This window comes from Nelusetta ayraudi, unplaced genomic scaffold (genome assembly GCF_046127955.1).
Source record: "Nelusetta ayraudi isolate G7.1 ecotype Tasmania unplaced genomic scaffold, CSIRO-AGI_Nayr_v1 ptg000041l, whole genome shotgun sequence".
NCBI classification, from domain to species: Eukaryota; Metazoa; Chordata; class Actinopteri; order Tetraodontiformes; family Monacanthidae; genus Nelusetta; species Nelusetta ayraudi.
In genome coordinates, this window is record NW_027466091.1 from 1010734 (window position 1) to 1028881 (window position 18148).

General features: G+C 44.3%; 1 protein-coding gene across 1 annotated transcript; it reads right to left on the reverse strand.

The window, feature by feature from the left end:
* Positions 1–1457: 1457 nt before the first annotated feature.
* LOC142893048 (tricarboxylate transport protein B, mitochondrial) lies at positions 1458–17383 on the reverse strand. Its single transcript, XM_076033281.1, has 9 exons — positions 16802–17383; positions 8683–8790; positions 7531–7630; positions 3701–3839; positions 3012–3096; positions 2801–2905; positions 2563–2678; positions 2362–2435; positions 1458–2196 (listed from the first exon to the last, which is right to left on the reverse strand). Exons 1-9 carry the CDS (start codon positions 16914–16916, stop codon positions 2082–2084), a joined length of 957 nt encoding a protein of 318 aa, XP_075889396.1. The 5' UTR covers positions 16917–17383; the 3' UTR covers positions 1458–2081.
* Between the last annotated feature and the right edge of the window lie 765 nt (positions 17384–18148).

Below are 18148 nucleotides of genomic sequence, written 5' to 3' on the forward strand. Positions count from 1 at the left end.
TTCTCATAAAGCTCTTTTGTACAGTACAGGCCTCTTCCATCACCAGTCTGTGTGTGTGTGTGTGTGTGTGTGTGTGTGTGTGTGTGTGTCTTGCAGAGGAGTAGGCAGACATTTAGCCATTACTCTTAGGCCAACAGCGCCACCTACTGTTTGTGATTGCCTAGCATTAAAGGTTGTGCTTCAGCACTAAGTGCGGCTTAACCCCTAATATAAGAGTGGGCACAAACATAATTCTGACGCAAACTGTTTTGATTTGGCAGACATTTACATCTATTTAAATTGATTGATCGTGTGTCACTGTTACAACCTGGTATATGACTGTGCCCAAATAAATAAACTTGCCTTCCTTTCTTGTGTTTTAAAGTGCAAATTTCATACTAATTTATGTCTTTGTTCAGGCTAGAACATCCACATGCTTCTGCAAACCCCTGTGTTCTTCTTTCTCATGAGAAAGAACCAAAGAAAGGACAAAAAAAAAAAAAAAAAAAGAAAGCCGGTTCAATCATTGCACCTGAGCATCGGCCAAAGGTGGAACAAAGGCCTTCCTGTTCAGAACCCCCACCTGCCCTAAATGATTTGTCCAAATGAAAAAAAATAGGTAGCGCGGCGGTAAAGCACGCTTTCAAGTCTTTTTGATGCCTCATTTCAAAACTCCTCTGCAACAACAGCTTTTCCATGAAGGACAATGTTTATTGCACAAACTCCGTGTAAAGGAGCACAAAGCTGACAGACGAAACAAAGCACTGATTTTTCTTTTTTTTTTTTAACAATAATGTTTTCTATGTTATTTAGCAGCAGATGACACAAGTAATTTAGATTTGTGAGACAAAAACAACAAAAATGATTCACATTACTTCATGATGAAAAAAAAATAATTTGGGTTAGATATTTGCTGTAGTGCACATTGAATGTTTGTTTGTTTTGTTTTTTTCAAACTGTCATCATCAAACAGCAATCATTTTAAAATTAAGCCATTTTTCAAGTAGCGGTTAACACAACAGTTAAAGGCACGTAAGTGAGAAGTAAAAACAAACCCTGACTGAAAACACATGAGCAGAACAGAACAGAGAACTTCACAGCAACCTCAACACAGATGGTCCACTGACTGAATGACACATTCTGATGAGGAACAGCTTCCAATGTAAACAGAAGATAAATATCAACCCAGTGTTAAGATGTGACCCGGTGAACGCCACTGCTTCCATGAAGAGGAGTTCTGGAGTTTCTGACAGGCTCGGTGAAATCTTTCAGATAAACAGGTCACAAACACTCAGAATCGTTCACAGACAGAAAAACTTGACGTTGGCACATGAAGAACAGCTCCTCCCATTGAGGCAACATTCACCATTCAATAACTACATCTACGAAGTCACAATATAGGCTGTAATACCTTTGTCAACATTGTCAGGCTACTTCTCCATGTGCTGAACACATATACATGGATTAACAGGTCTGGGCATTTGGCACAGGAATAAAATATATTTCATCTACCCAATAAAAATAAAATGCATGGAATGAATAAAATCAGAATCTAAGTTGTATAAAAATAATTACAATATATTAATTCTCTGAACCTTTGCTGCGTTGCGTTAGCTGCGCATAGCCGTTGCTAACTCTAAGAACGTGTAGTGTGACTCCTGCATACTCACAGTAAACATCGGCAAATGATGGCTTAAAATTAGGTTTCTTGCTACATGGGGACATTTCATAAAATCAGCGGCGACACAAAGCGAGCCAGGTAACGTGGAAAAGAAGTCATTTCAGCAAAATTTCAGCAAAACTACACACTGATTGTTGACTCGGAGGGTTTTTGGAACCAGGAAGTGGCGAGGCATCTCTGAAATCAGTTCTTTTCCCACATTATTTGGCATGACTTTAGGTTCCGACACTCGGCATACACTCCAGCTGTCAGGGTAGTTGTGGGCAACAGTGAGACACTTCCTTCATCCCTGCAGCATCCGTCTGTGGCACTGATCTGAGCTCAAGTGGCCAGTTCCAGGATGAAGGAGACCCCGCAGCAGAGATCAGAGCTGTGTGTGATGGCTGGGAAGCAGGAAGCAGCTGCCTGCCCACCTGCCACCTCATTCTGTCTTCCAGACCTTGTTGAGGGCCTTCACCACCTCCTCGTAGATGATGAAAACTATGGCCACGTCCAGACACACTCGGCCCAGTCGAGGAACTGTCCCTTTATAGAAACTACCGGCGGGCACCAAGAGGAGAAGCACATTGTGAGTGCAGAGATAGTCATCATGGTCTACTGTAATGTCATTTATGGGTGTGACACATGAAATGAAGCGATTGAGAACCGCTGGTTTAGTGTCAGGTAACCTTAGGACATCAAATGAAATGAAATGCACTTACGCTGCCACGCCCTCGTGTCTCATGATCTTCACAGCACAGTCAAGGGTGCTTTTATACTTGTGTGCTTCCAGACCCTTCAGAGAGAATGACAGACAGGACTTTGACGTATGAATGTCAGAAGGATGCAACTTGATAAGATTCTGCTGAGTGGGAGGAGAGCAAGGAGCTCCCCGAACCCCCTGCTTGTAACGTCCAGCACACCTGCATTCTGGTCTTGATGACGTCGAGAGGAGTGTTTCCAAACACGCTGGCGGCGCCGGCGATCGCTCCGAAGGTGCCGGTCAGCAAGGGGTTGATCGCTTTGTCGGGGTTGTCACCTAATGGAGGCAGGCGCATCATCACAGGAGAGAGATCAGCTGACAGACGGTGTGGGGTGGGGGGGGGGGGGGGGGGGACACCTCTCAGGCCGTTGTTCCTCTCGGAGTGATTCCACACTGACCTTTGTACCAGTTCTTCAGGGAGGTCATCACATAGAAGCGGATGGCCTGGTTGGAGCCCTGCTTCAGGACGGTGGCGGTGAGACCCTGGTACGTCCCTCTCAGTCCTGAGGGCAGCCGAGACATGGGGGAGGGGTGTGAGTTTAGTCGCACTACCTTCACCCGCCACTAGATGTCAGCAGCTGAATACGCGCGTGTGAGCGCGGCGTTCACCTTGAGCCCTGATGATCTCCTTGACTCCGTGGAAGAAGCCCCTGTATTTGGGGTTGGCAGATGTTTGGTCGTGAATGAATTTAACCTTGGGAGATATAAAAAAAAAAAAAAAGAAAAGAAAACTGTTACTTCTCTGCTGCAGAGACGGAAGAAATACGACGTTGTGACGTCTGCACAAATGTTTTGTCTCCAATTGTTTTTCTCTCTCTGCGATGCTTTAAAATGAGATCAGTGGAATGTGTGGAGACGCAGCGTCATGGGACAACTTTAGCAAGACTGTAATGAGTGGAGGAGGAAGCTATGTTAAGAACAAAAACAAATCATTTTTTAACTCTACTTTAGAACATGAACACAGGCCAACAGATAAGACCCTGTGAAAAAGTGGATCTCAACTCAAACATTATTTATAGAGCACTTTAAATAGAACCACAGCTGACACAAAGTGCTATACATAATAACATAAAAACACAAGAGAAACAATAAAACAATAAAAGCAATAAAACAAATGCGGTCTCATGCTGGGTCAAAAGCCATGGAATAAAAGTGAGTTTTTAGTCGGGTTTTAACAATCGACAGTGAGGGGGCTTGTAGTATAAAGTAGACATCATTTCATTTTGCTAATCTAATTCTGAGTGCACTCACACTTGAGTGCAATTAAAGGGAAATTCCAATTCCATTTTTTTTTGTACCTTAACGGTCTCCATGGGACACACCACCAGAACAGCTTCCATCACCCCGGCACCGAGCCCGCACAGCAGGCCTCTGGTGCTGTCCAGGCGACCCGACTCATCCCTGGCACGGTTACTGAGGAACTCAAACACACCAAACCTGAAGAAGAAGAGAGCGGAACACAGATGAATTTGCATCAGTTAAAATGTGCCATTACGGAGACTCGCGTTGCTAAGTGTCGGTGGTCTCCACAGACAATTAGCCTTTACAGTCTGCAGCAATGTGAAATCAATCCAAGCACAGTAAGCTGAACGCTGACAGTATATCATTATAATCATGGTCCTATTTATTATGTTGTTTTTTTTTCTAGTAGGCTAGAGCTCCATTTGAGACAAAATTATACAAACGTATGAAAAAATAGAGAGTTGTACACACTCCACAGGAAGTCAAAGTAACAGCCAGGGAACAAAATTGGAAAAAAGACAAACAGATGAATTGGTCATCCACCTAATGCAAAGGGACTGAGTGCATTTCGTTATTGCCCAAGCAAAAATCAGCTACAACTAAAAGCAGCCTTAAGACAAGACACAGATGGGTTTTTTTTATTTTTTTATTTCTTAACTGGAGACAAAGTGCTGAAAGCGCAGAAAGTGCTCAAAGGTAGCGAACGCATCATCGTTGCGGCCGCATCATCATTAAAGACTCACCAATAAACCGTCTCAGGAAGCGGCAACAGCTGCCACGAAAAGATTCACTGTGTTTGTGTGCGTGTGCGCGTGCGTGTGCGCGTGTGTGTTTTACAATAAGAAAATGTCATGCCAGCGAGTCCTTTATGAGGGGGGTTATTTATAGGCGCAATTGCATTGTGGACGCAAGCAGGACGCCAGCCGGCGGTAAATGGGGCGAGGACGGCGGAGGAGAGCCGACGCTCGGCCTCTGATGAACGAGTCCTTTCCCTCTGAGAGTCTTTCCTCAAACGTGGTCCAGCCACTGGCTGCACCTGCTGGCACCACAGAACCAACAGAAACCCCCGGCCGCCTTGAGCCTAGCAAACATCCGTTTAGCTTCAGGTCGAACGGAAAAACTGAAGTGTATTAAAAGAGTGTTTTTTTCAGGCTCCTCGGCTGCACTTGGAGGACCAAGCTGGGACTTGAAGCAAGTTCAAGTCTCGAGCTGGACAACTAATATACTGAGTAGATACTAGAATAGCGTTAATTGTTATATTGCAGTTAACTTAATGTAAAGTATATATTTCCAGGGATGGTTTTGTATGTTTGTGTATGTTATGTATTTATATGCTATCTGCATAGTATGTGCATATGCATTGTTCTATATCATGTTATGTTATGTAATATGGTGTTATATTATATTTATATTTATAAGGATATGTATGTAGTACATTTTTATTTTATAATTAAATGCATATATAGATATTTATGTAGTGTTTTTATGTTATATATTATGTATTTAGATGGATGGAGATCTGTGTATAATAATATCGCAATACTAAAGAATAGGTTAAAAAGGGGAAGGAAATTTAAAAACATTGTTACTTCTCCCGACTCCTTTTTCAAACTATTTGTTATGTTTTCGCTTTTTTATTTTATTTCTATTGTTTGTATTATTATTTATTTTTTCTTGCTTTTGGATGTATAAATAGTTACATATGTTATACATGTTCAAAAATAAAATTCATTCATTCATTCATTTATTTATATGTTCCGTCATACTTGGCCGACCTCCACAAACAGAGATCCAGAGTCATTGGGCCCTGTAGAGTGCAGCCCAATCTTCATTACCTGACTTTTACACAAGGTCAGCCCAGCTGATGAGCAGAGGAGATGGAGGGGGAAGGAAGAAGGAGGGCGTGGTCGATGGGAGAACGAGAAGGAGGGAAAGAAGGGCCGGGATGTAAATCTGGATAAAGGGTTGAGTGGAGAAAAAAGGTCAGAGGCTCTCTCTCCTCTTTTCTGTCCCTCTCGTTCCCCTTCCGGCACAGTCAATCAGCTAATGGAAGTGGGGGTTTGGGGGTGAGGCGAGGCGCAGTGAGAGGGGGAGGAGGAGGAGGAGGAAGACCGTGGGTTCAGAAGAAGAATGTCCCGATAAAAACATTGCAGCCAGTGGAGAGGAGCCAAGCTGGTATCCATTCCAAATATTTCAAACCCTTCCATCCTTTTTTTTTTTTTTTAATGTCCATTTACTCAGACATGCCTTCTCAATCTGATTTATTTTCTTTTAATTAGTCAGAATCAAATCATCCACAAAACTGATGAGCAGATAGATCACGACAACTAGAAAGTCCTCACAAAATCCTCTCTACTCTGCCCAAGTCGAGCTGTCAAACTTCCATCCTTTGCTCCGTTTTCCAGGCGACTGTCAGTGAAAAGCCTCATTGTAACTGACAATCTTACTTTGCATGTTATTTTCTTATATATCCTGTTTTTATTCAGCTTTTCCCTCTAACCATTCTTGCCACCTACCATGTCAGTGTTCTGACTGTTGAATTCTATCTACAGGTATAAACAGTTCCCCTGCCTGGCTGTGGCTAAAACTCAACTTGCATGTGAACTGAATGAAGGAGGTTTCATGCAATATGACACAAGCAATAAATGAATTTCATCGCTGTTCCTGCGGGCCGTACTTCCCATGACAACACCAGTCAGGCTCCCCCCCCTGGGAAGGTGGCGCTGTAGGCAGACAGGCACATTTAGATTTACACACACACACACACACACACACACACACACACACACACACACACACACACACACACACACACACACACACACACACACACACACAATAGCAACAGTGAACTCCCTCTCTGTACCCGTGTGGAGACCCAGCCCGAGTTTGACTGACATCTTTGCTCCGCCTGGCTGGACCTGTCGCTCCATTGTACAGACAGCCTCTACCCTCTACCCTCTACCCCCGAGCATCAGCACACAAAGACAGACAGAAAGAAAGAAAGAAAGAAAGAAAGAAAGAAAGAAAGAAAAAAAAGAGAGTGTGTGCGTGAGGGTGTAGGTGCGTGTGTTCATATCATGGGTGTATTATAAGAACTGGATACCGGACTAGCAAAATGGTGCGCTGATTTTTCCCAGTGGCCACTCGAGGTACTGCAGCAAAAAAAAAATCCCATGGGTCCCAAAAAGCATTTTCCCCACAGACCGCAATACAAAAATAAATGTCTTTAAACGGCTGATAGGACGACTGTGACCTGAAATGCGATTCATAGCAAATCTTTCTATTGTAGATTTTTCACTTATGGTTTTTTTTAATCGTTTAACAACTTCATTGAAATGATCGGGCCGCCATCTTGGGAGTCTGGCGGTGTGTTTCACGTGCATGTGTCTGTGTGTGTGGACTCGCCTGGGTAGGCAAATGTCATCGCTCCAAAAGAATAATGTAATTACAGTGGAGGCACGCGTGGCATTTACGCCTTTTCATAGAGGGTAACAAACAGGCTTGGATGACTGATGTGTGTGAGTTTTAGTGGCTCGAGGTTTAGATGGACAAAAGTATGCATTTAGTCCCAGTTTATACAGAATTTTTATAGAACACATTTCATGTTCATTCTTGTATGTTAGTGGCAAAGCACAATGGAGGAGGCGACTGGTAAAGTGGCTGCAGCCCATTTTACACCCAATTCTCCTGTTGAAAGGAGTCTGTCTGCAGCAGTGGACTATTGAAGGTAGATACTTTTTTATGTATTAACAGCGAGTGCAATTTGGAGATTGAAAAGAGCTCAACAGATTTTTGTTTTGTAAATGAAATAAAAAGCAAACGTGGCGCCCCATAAGTGCAATGACTTTCCGAGCAAAGTGGCTTTCACACGTCTTGCACTGACCTGACGGCAGATTTGGGGATGGATCCGTACAGCAGGGAGCTGAGTCCTCTGTACAGCCCTTTGACGCCGTGACTCTGCACCGTCTGTTTTACACAGTCACCTGGAGGACGACGACACACTTTTATTAATTACATGCAAATCTTGACTGACACACCTTGAAACACCTGCCTTTCACTTTTATCTCAGCCGTATCACAAAAACAAAAAATGTGACAAGTCAAACCAGACGGCTGACGTTCCCCAGAAACTTCAGCTGTTTTGGCCAAATGCACATCCAGGCAACAGCTGTGCTGGGCTCATTAGCAGAGCATCTTTAGAAGTGTGCGACTGTGTGTGTGTGTGTGTGTGTGTGTGTGTGTGTGTGTGTGTTTGGGTGTGCTTATGCATGGATGGTGGCTGTGCACTGGTCTGTTCTAAGTCATATAAACAAGCACGGTGACAGGCTGCCAGAATCCCTAATGTAACCGGGGAACGACGGATAATTAGATAACGAGCTCCTGCGAGAGGCAGACAGACGAACAGATAAGCAAAGCTAACGTTGAGCAGGTACGACTGGAAATTAGCGTCCGAACGTGAGCGCTCCACCTGAAGTAGCCAATGTGTTTTTTTACATGTAGTTCAAATATGTGATATGTATCATTTTATTTTATGTTAAGCTAGGGATGTTAACAATTAATTGATTAATTATCGATTAAGAATTAAAATAATTAAAAGAATTAAAAAAATTTAATTAGTCGCAATTCATTTCACATTTTTTACATGGGTAGTTAATATCATTTTGACAGTGTAGTGGCAGGAAAGAGCAATTCACCTGTAGATACTGCGATGTTCATAATGTAAAGTGTGACCCATTAGAAGTCAACTTAAAGTCATAGGATAAATATTTAGGCTGTTTTTACTGTTCACTAATGTAAAAATGGGCCACATTGGACCCTCAACATTATTCAAGGGTTAAATAATGTGTTCCTTACACATTTTCTATTGTGAAAATTAGGTTCTCAGGAAAGATCGCCGCTTATCAATTAATCGTTAATCGATCGATAAGGTCAATCAACTAACGGCGAATGAATGAATTGATAATTTTGCTTCCCTATGTTAAACGCAGGCAACATTTACGATCAGCTCAAAGATAAGTACACATCATCATCCTCACCGATCCCTCTGTATTTGGGTGGGTTGGCTCTCTCATCCAGCTGCAACTGGGTTTTCACATACTCAGTGGGGAAGGTGATGCAGATTTCTATGCCGCCTGCAATTCCACCTACAACAAAAAAACAATCAAAAACACAGCACATGTTAATTGTTGATGAAGACATAAAAGGAATACATTGCAACATTTAAGTGTCACTTGGTAAAAAGGGGGAAATTCTGCCATCTCCTTGAATGGATGGCCTGGCAACACTTTTCCCTCGCCGTGCACCTGGCAGCCTTGGGGGAGCATATTTCAGCGCACCGTCACTGTTATGAATTTGAAGAAGGTACCATTACGTCACGGATCGTTACAGTGACTCCACAAATGGGCCCCCACCCCTCCCCCACCGACAAACATTAAAAGCCCCGCTGGCAGGGAGGGGAAGAATAACGAGCATGCTGAGGATAAATCAACCGCTTCCGCTCGCAGCTGAAGCACAAACAGTGTCTGCCGGCGAAGGAAGGCAGCGAGCGGGCAGGCGAGCGGGATTTTTTTTTTTTTTTTGAGATTAAATCGTGAAGGGGATAAAAAATAGCGGGTAAAAATCAGAGTTTAGGAAGGGTACCAAGGGCCAGTGGCTAAACGCTCACGTTAGACGGCAGTGACAAAGAGAGGGAGGAGAGGATGGAGTAAGGAGCCTGACATTAATTAAATTAAATGCTCAGGCTGCAGGCACGGGCTCCATTACCCGGGCCAAGACCCTCCATTAGCTCAATGACACAAGACACACACACAATGTGCGAGAGAGGCCCACACATCCATCCTGAAACAACTGGACAAATCCAGGACCATGTTGTCCCTTTGGGCCGTGACGTTGATGTTAAGTCAAATATTGCAACAAACTGTGTTTCTGAATGTTTGTTCACTAATTATCATTATTATTATCTGATTATTTCCGTTGCACAATCCAAATATAATTGATTGCGTTTGGCAAAAATAATATGATTCTTGTTGGGGTTTTTTTTAGTTAAACCATAAAAAAAACATAAATTCAATTCAATGATTTAAGAATGTTACATGTTAAGTACTGCTTGAAACCAATCAAAGTTCTTATTGGCTTCAAGATGAATTTTAAAGGCTTTTTTTGTATTTTCCTTTTATCTTACACAGAGACGGAACACAACCGTAATCACTGTGGCCCACAGTATCAGATAAAGACACATATATATAGCCCAGTGCATCCACACTGCTACGATAAGTCAAGGATGGTTGAGACTCAGCGTCAATGCCTGGAATTCCTCTTCTGATACGCAGAATCACAAAGGGAAAAAAACTACTCGTGAGACCGTAAATGCAGTCTTAAAAATGACTAAACTGAGATTTACATCAATTACATGTGAGCTAAAGACAACTTAACAAGGCTTTAATAGGTCTTTTTCACCATCAGATGTGGTAGTTTTGCACTGCGAGTTCACCAAAACAAACGGGCGTCCTGCAAGTCCTAAAGCAACATTTGGGGCGGTGCAGGGAACTTCCATTGAACATATTATTGATGATTACCAAAAGCTGGTAGAAATAGCAGATTCACATAAACCAATGTCAAAAAAAAAAGTTAAAATATAATTTCGAAAGTTCATTTTATCTGGCCTATCACTACAGCTCATTCAGGGATGTAATTAATAATATACAACGTAACCTTGTGACTCCTCATTGCGATAGCGCATATTGCATGAAGAGCAAAGTGCAGATGCTACAGTGACAAGAAAATGATGTATTGATTCAATCTCTTAAATTCATAAGATCGGCACCATTGCTAAGAGCTGTGATCGCCAGTGGACGGCCGAGTCATGACTTCTCATGTGATTCCACACACAATGTGAGCCGTTGGGACCGGAGCTCCTCTAACGTTCCTGAGACGTATTAAAGTCCCACTGAGCTGTAAGTCCCTGCGTTCCATTGGCCCTGATCCGGGATCAGTGGGTCAGTGTGCGTTGTGGAGGAGGAGAAACAATGAAACCCATTCATCTGTTTTTCAGCCTCGACGGTCTGGCGTGAGCAAACAAGCCAGCAGCTACTCAGCATTAACGCACGCACACACACACACACACACACACACCAAAAACAAATATCCTCAATCCTCATCAGACACACAGCAGCTCCTGCTGGCGCTTCATCTTCTCCTCCATTTTACTGCCCACCTCCAAACACACACACACACACACACACACACACACACACACACACACACACACACACACACACACACACACACACACACACTCAGACTTTATTGGCGCACTCACACACACTAGACACCCTAAGTGACTCTGGTGTAGCTGTCAAACGTGGCTTCCTGGAGCACAACGGCCATTAATCTTGATGGAGCCAGCCTCGCTCGGCTCTCCTGTTGATCATTTTTCTCCGGGCGCTATATTCCTTCCACCGTCCCGGTACCGCTTCTCCTCGCAAGTGGCATCGAATCGATGCAACCCCATCCATTTTTTGACATCCACCATTACAGCGGGAGAAGGGAAATGGCGCAGGAGTGATGTTTGGGTGGCTTAAAGTGCAGGAGCAGGTGGATATCTGGCAACGCCCATCTCTTCAGCGTTTTTCGCCTGGGACGCTTTTCACAGAGTGAACCAGAGGCGCTCTGTTCTAGAAACCAACCCTTTGTGATGTCACTCTCTTAGGCTGTCATTTTCAAAACTTCATTTTCGATTTTGATTTCAATTTTTTTGGTAAAACTACAAAAGACAATGGAATAAATGATTACAAATATTTCATCTTTATTTTTAAAGAAAAATAGCAAACAAGTGTCCCTATTGGGAATGAAGTGCAAGTGAAAGATTCTGTAAATCCTCCTTGGGTTTAATAACGCGAAAACATTCACAGTCTTCTTGACCAAACAAAGACGAATCCCTTGGGATTAATGAAGTGAGAATCTCACTTTCACCAAACTTCACTTGAAAGTGAACAGGTTCTTCATAAACAAAGATGAAGTTCCTTTATTTGGGAATAAAGTGAAAACTTAAGAACCAAACACAAAGGAATCCCCCTGTGGACAAAATGATAACCTTAACTGAAAATGTTTTTCTTGACCAATGATGAATGAATGAAGTGCAAACCTTTCACATTTTGTAAAATAAATAAGGCGCACAGCCCGGAAGCATGCGAGAGGAAAAAAAAAAATCGATTTTAAGATTTTCCTTTTTTTTTTTAACATCGTCTTGACTAATAAATCTGATTTCGATTTAAGAAGTCCAGAGGAAATGACTGTACGGTGACCTTACAACAACAAATAGCTTCAGTTTTACCTCGAAGCTAAAACTGACGCCGGTCGCCATTGACATTTAGCAAAATAATATCAAACATTTAAAACGGCGACAACCTGCAATTTCCAATTGGCGCGTGCTTTTGCTAAATGAACGTACCGATGGATATCACTCAGAGTTTTGCTTTTGTAGAACTGATGTATAAAGCCAATTATTTTTGCCGTTGCAATTATTTGCGATATAATTGGCTCGGGGGAACAGAGGGAGACAGGTGAGCAGGCAGCTAGGCAGCCGGCAGAGACACACACTGATCGCTTCGGTGACTCTAATGAGCAGCTGGAACATCTGGTCCACTAGGATGGAGGAGGAACTGAGGAAATCGAATGTCTGCCGCTGTTTTTAATGTCACTCTCCCACAAACCAACTCTTCTCTCTCCACCGCTAACTTTCAAAGATTGCTCTGCATAGTTTTATATTACTGTATTATTCAGTCACCGTTCAATCCTCTTACTGGGTGATTCTCTTTCAATACAGTACACGGCATCGTGGTGTGTCTGTGTGTGCGTGTGCGTTTGCAAGGAAATGAATAAGCATTTTTTTGTCGCCACACAACCTATTTATTATTCATACAGACGATCCGTGTTTAGATTGTTATCTCCCAATTTCAATTCTCTGGAGTGAAAAGTGGGGATGTTGTTATGTCAATATCTTCACACCAAACAGAGAACGTAGCCAGAGGGGCCCGTGTACTTCAAACATGAGGTGTCCCATTAATAGATCAGTAATAATTCTTTTTGACTCAGGCCAAACATGAAAAGAATTTTTCATCTGAGATTTGGCCTTCAAGGCTTCCTCTGTCCCGGGCAACACTCCCTCCTATGCCACGCTGACGCTTAATTACAAGACGGATGCTTATTAATCTTACATGTGAACTGTTAGCACTAGCTGGAACCCCACGGCATGCAAAATTTACACTGATATACATGAGCGGGACTGAGTTCAAGATGTTTTGACAGCCAGGAGCTCTTCAGAGGACAGCATTACAGAGTCTATACATGTTAAATACATGCACAATACTGTAGCTGATCACTGCAGAAAGGTCCGCTTGCGTCTCTTAAAACTGTTGTGAAGTGTTTCTGTCTGCTGAAGTCATCCAGTTCAATCCAGTTGAGCATAACATACCTTCTTCATCTTCTTCAGATGCATTCAATGTTGCTTTGCTCTGCTAAAAACAAATAAACAAAACAAAACATGCTGCATACATGTCCTTAAAATCACCTGGACAGTTTAGAGGAGTGGTGGGGGGCAAACTGTTAGACTGGTGGGGCCACAGTGGGTTCTAAAATATGACCGAGGGGCCAGAGCAGCAGCAGATGAATGGAGTGTTTTGGTGACTCACGTCAAAGGAGAAAAAAATATATCACATGGAATATGTAGAAAACATGCTTTAATGTTTAATGTAAATAGACTTGAGGCCCAACAGTATTCAGCTCTTTATTGAAATGATTCTTAAAACACTGAAAAATGGATGGAATACAGCTATTTTATTACTTACTTACTGTTAATATAATTTATTCCAAGTTTGGTGGGCCGCATAAAAAAGCTCAACGGGACGCATATGGGCCCCCGGGCCGTAGTTTGCCCATGCCTGGTTTAGAGGCACGATACGGCAGAAGTAGCAGACAACTTCAATGACCGTTTCACAGCCATTCGTTACGCCCCGAGTGTGAGACAAGAGAGCTTTTGACAGCCAATTAGCCGAGCTAATGGCTTCAGAATTAATTACAGCGCTTTGCTTACACAACTGATGAATAATGAAGACAACCAGAGGCTCACTTTGACTGATTTCCTCCTACTCCTTTTCAGGAGCGACAAGCAGGTTTCTGAAATAGTCGTCAAAATGTTCGGTCTGCCGGATATGTGACGTGATGACAAATGTGATTTTACACAACGGAACAATCCATGCGAGTCCACTGTGGGTTAAACGTCGGCAATCGTTTCTTTTCTCGCTTCTGTCGGCGTCGCACTGTACCAACACACGACTGACAGAGCGCCGCCGGGAGGCTGGCCGGGAGGCGGCGAGCGTATCGGAGAGCACTGAGATTTATTATCTGGCCTCCTGCTACTTGGGGCCCTGAGAGCAGCAGAGGCGGCGGAGGAGGAGGAAGACGAGGTGGAGGAGGAGGAGGAGGAGGAGGAAGAGGAGGGCGACTGCCTGCGTCACCTGTGACGCGGGGGAGACGGCCAGCGAGCTCACACTTTGACAAGCCCCTCCGCGACTGGGAGGAGACAGCCACTCGGGGAAGCGAACTGGCCGCCCTGAGGCTGGAGGGAGTGGGACAGAGGAGAAGGGGAAGGGAAGTTGGGGGTCGAGGGGGAGGGCTTGAGAGCGAGCCAAACTGTCAAGAAATGAAAGAGCATTTGTTTTCCTTTCAAATTCAGCCTCAGAAAAGGTTCTGAATGAACTATTTTAGATTTAGAGTTTAGATTTATTTATTATTATGATTAACAGACTCAAGGTCCAGTTCACAAGATTAAAAAACAAAAAAACAAACGCAGTAAATCCGACCAGTGCGACGTTTAGACCGCACTCAGACCCTGGCTGAGGCCTCACGTGGTTAAAAATCCCACTTGTGTCTGAACCAGCGACCGAGCCAGCGCTTCCCACTTCCCTCTTGAAAAGCTTTGGACCTCCTTCCAAACACACATCTAGCACAGTGCTCCGACCCATTAAGCTTTGACCTTACGTACTTCTCGCTTTGTCTGCTCAAAGGCTTCAGGGCATGGGCGCGTGGCTCACTCTCGCCAAACCAGGACGGACAAATAGCTTGTGTGTTGGCATTTCACACTGGAGAACGAGTGTGTTTCAACGCACCCAAGGAGCAGAGACCCCAGTGACGGCAGCAATCGGCCGTGCCACTTTAATCTCGGCAGTCATCCGAGCGCGCTCCCCCTCGTTGTCAAGACGCTCGGAGTTTAATTTCCAGGCTCCCTCGAACGAAATGGCGATACATTGACGTTAATGTGGCAGCGGGGCGGGAGGCCCTGGAGGAGAGAGCGAAGTCGCGCTGCTGTTGTAAAAAACTGGACGGACAGGGTTGGGGCGAGTTAAGCGGCACAGGGAGCGGAAAAAAAGGGAGCAACACCAGGCCACATCCAGTCAATCAGGCTGCACGGGACCGACGGGGGAGGGGAGGAGAGGAGGAGGCGAGGAGGAGGCGCCTCACCACGGGACACGCAATCGTTTCTCAGCAGCTGACAGGGCGACAAGAGTCAGGAGATGCGAGTGTTTCTCGCTCACCTTAGCGCCCCTTAAGTCAAGCGAAGAGACGCAGAGCGTCTAAATCTCAGCTTCGTCACAGGCTCGACACCCAGCTAGGTGGCACTTCAACGACACGGTGCGATCTCTGTTCAGAGACGAGCGTCTGCTTTTGTTGGAAACAAAGGAGGATGTTGATTACACGGCCGTCTAATTGAAATGTTTCAACGGATGTAAACACACGACGTGATTTCAATGTAGATTTTGAAGGATTTAGTTAGAATTTTCTTTAAAAAGCTGGCTGAGTGTTGTGTTTTTCTTTCTGGTCATTTTTTTTTATTGTTTTTTTTTTTTGTTTTGTTGCTGTATTACCTTGCTGGTCAGGCAACTTAATAACATGGCAATAACTGCGCAAATATTTGCTAATGCAACCCAAGGCTTAAAGTGAACAGCAAGTCATCTGCAAAATCAGCAAGACAATTGAAAAAAAAAAAAAAAAATCACTTGCATCGAGTCCTTTTGATCAAAAGGAATTTGCGCAGAGATTTTCAGCTGGTTTCCGCCAGCAGACCAAGCTGAAATCAACAGAAGGCTGCCAAACAAATCGCAGCGTGTCGCCTTAATAGCGGCGCCTCACCGAGAGGCTCTTCATCACCGCTGGAGCTGCAGCAGCCTCATCATCATCAACACACACAAGAGGCATGGAGGGGTTTTTTTTTGTTGTTTTTTTTCCGGAAGGCTGATTTTCTTAGGCACTGAACCTCCATATGGAGGCCTTTCTTAATATATATATATATGTCTGTGTGTGTGTGTGTGTGTAGTAGTAGTAGTAGCTTTTGAGATGATGACAAAGTCTAATTATTAACTTCTATCACGTTTATTTATCTGTCAATCATTCACATTAAAAAACCCTTTGAGGTGAAATCTTTAATATGAATAGTATGTGTGTGGGAAAATATGGGACATATAGTACATGACCACAGAAAAGAAAATGTGGGGTCATTCCGGTCATCTCTGGGAGCTGCAGTGGAAGATTCCAAGGTGCAATTCATCAGCTAATGGCATCGTTGGAAGTGCAGTCGATGTAATATTCAGACCAAGACAATCAGATGACAGAAAACAGGAATAAAAGATAAATCTAATAAAGGAGTATCTTATATCATATACTATCCTATCTTATGTTAAAGAGGAGGGGGGGGGGTGTCGAGTCGAGGTATTTGAAGTGAAATCTCTTCAAATACCTCGTTTCATGCTTATTTATAGTGACACTGCGTTCCAAACACTTTGTCCAGTTATCCAGTGTAAACACAGGGCTGAAACAGGTGTGGCAGTCAGCCGCCGTCTACCTGGTTGCAACGCTTTTCATTTTCAGAGCTGATCCAGAATCGAGACAACAGACGGTTCCGTCCACACTGGTCCACTGCCGCCGGATCTCTAAGAACTCTCTCCTCTAAGCACGTCACTCAAGTGCAAGAAGCACTTTTAAAGGTTTCCCCGAAGTCAACTTAAGGAGCATTCGGCAACACTGGCCACTTTTAACAAACCAAAGGCAGAATTTTCTTAAATCCCCACCACCACCACCACCAGCCGAATCAAAAGAACTCACCGGCCAGGATCGCCTTCCCCGGGTGGGTCAACTTGGTTTTCCCCGCCGGCGCCGCCGCTGCCAGACACCGAGGTCTGAGGAAAGGAAAGCTGGGAAATGTTCCTCTGTCCTGCATGTTTGCGCGTGGCGGGGCTCCCTTCTTCAACTGTTTCTCCTCTTCCAGTTAACCAAATGTTCCGTCCTCGGGAACACGCTTTGGCGCGCACTCGCACACGCACACGCACACGCACTCGCACTCGCACTCGCACTCGCAGCCACGCCGGTGCGCTTCCGTGGACGCGGCTGATGTCAGAGCTGCGAGACTCCGGTATGTCAATCTGTTGACAGTGGGCGGTCCCACTAACCAAGTTGGGCTGCTGCTGCTGCCGCCGCCGCCGCTCCGTATGGAATATATTGCCATTGTTACCATAGCGACGCCATGTCGCGACACTATCGTAAGAGAGAGTACAAAATACAGGGGTGGGGTTAACACGGACGCGGCTGGTGCCGTTTGTCGGGTTCAGCCCCGCGGCCGCCAGCAGCAGGCGAAACTACGGGCTTGTTTTACGTGGAACCCGGAAGTGAGGAGAGCGAAGGGCGTGGGTGCGCGCGCGGCCGCTGCCAACGTTACCATACGAATAAAATCTGCCCAGCTGAAAGGGCAGAAGGTGTGTAAGAGCAGAAACCGTCCGTCAGGTGTGGCCAGCTCGGTTGCCAGAGTCAGAGGGAGATGAAAGGGCTGAGTCTGGCAACCCCGAGATAGAACGTTGGGTTTTCCACCCCCCCCCCCCCCCCCCCCAATAGTTCGTGGCCTGTCAGTAAACTTCATTTTATTTGCTTGCTCGGCCTTTGTGCTAAAACACACAACTCAAGATGTTATCTTGTTGTGATGTCACAAAGGGTAACCTGCTTGGGGAAGGTTACCCTTCCCCAAGCAGAAAAAAAACAGATCTGTCACTCTAATTTCACATTTAAGTTTTTATGTATCCTATCAGCAGTGTTCTTTGTTACTTTGTTAGTGTCAGTTGTCCCGTTATTCTTTATGTATTTTTCATTAGTATTTGTCATTGTATTGTTATTTCTTCTGACCTGCTAGGATTTGCAGATGAAAAGTAGCCTTTGGCTAATTATGGCATATTTACATTTACATGTTCATTAATATACACTGTCCCTTTTAAACAAATAAATAAATAAATAAAGGTCACAACTTCATCCAGGTTGGTTGCCTAAACCTCCTATTTTGTAACCCTTCCAAACACGCAACGCTTCCAATAAAGCAGCAGAGAGAACAAATAGATTATCTTTTTGCAGGAGGCTACAAACAGAGGGCTAAATATGCTGTGTTCCATACGTCATTAGAGTTCTGGG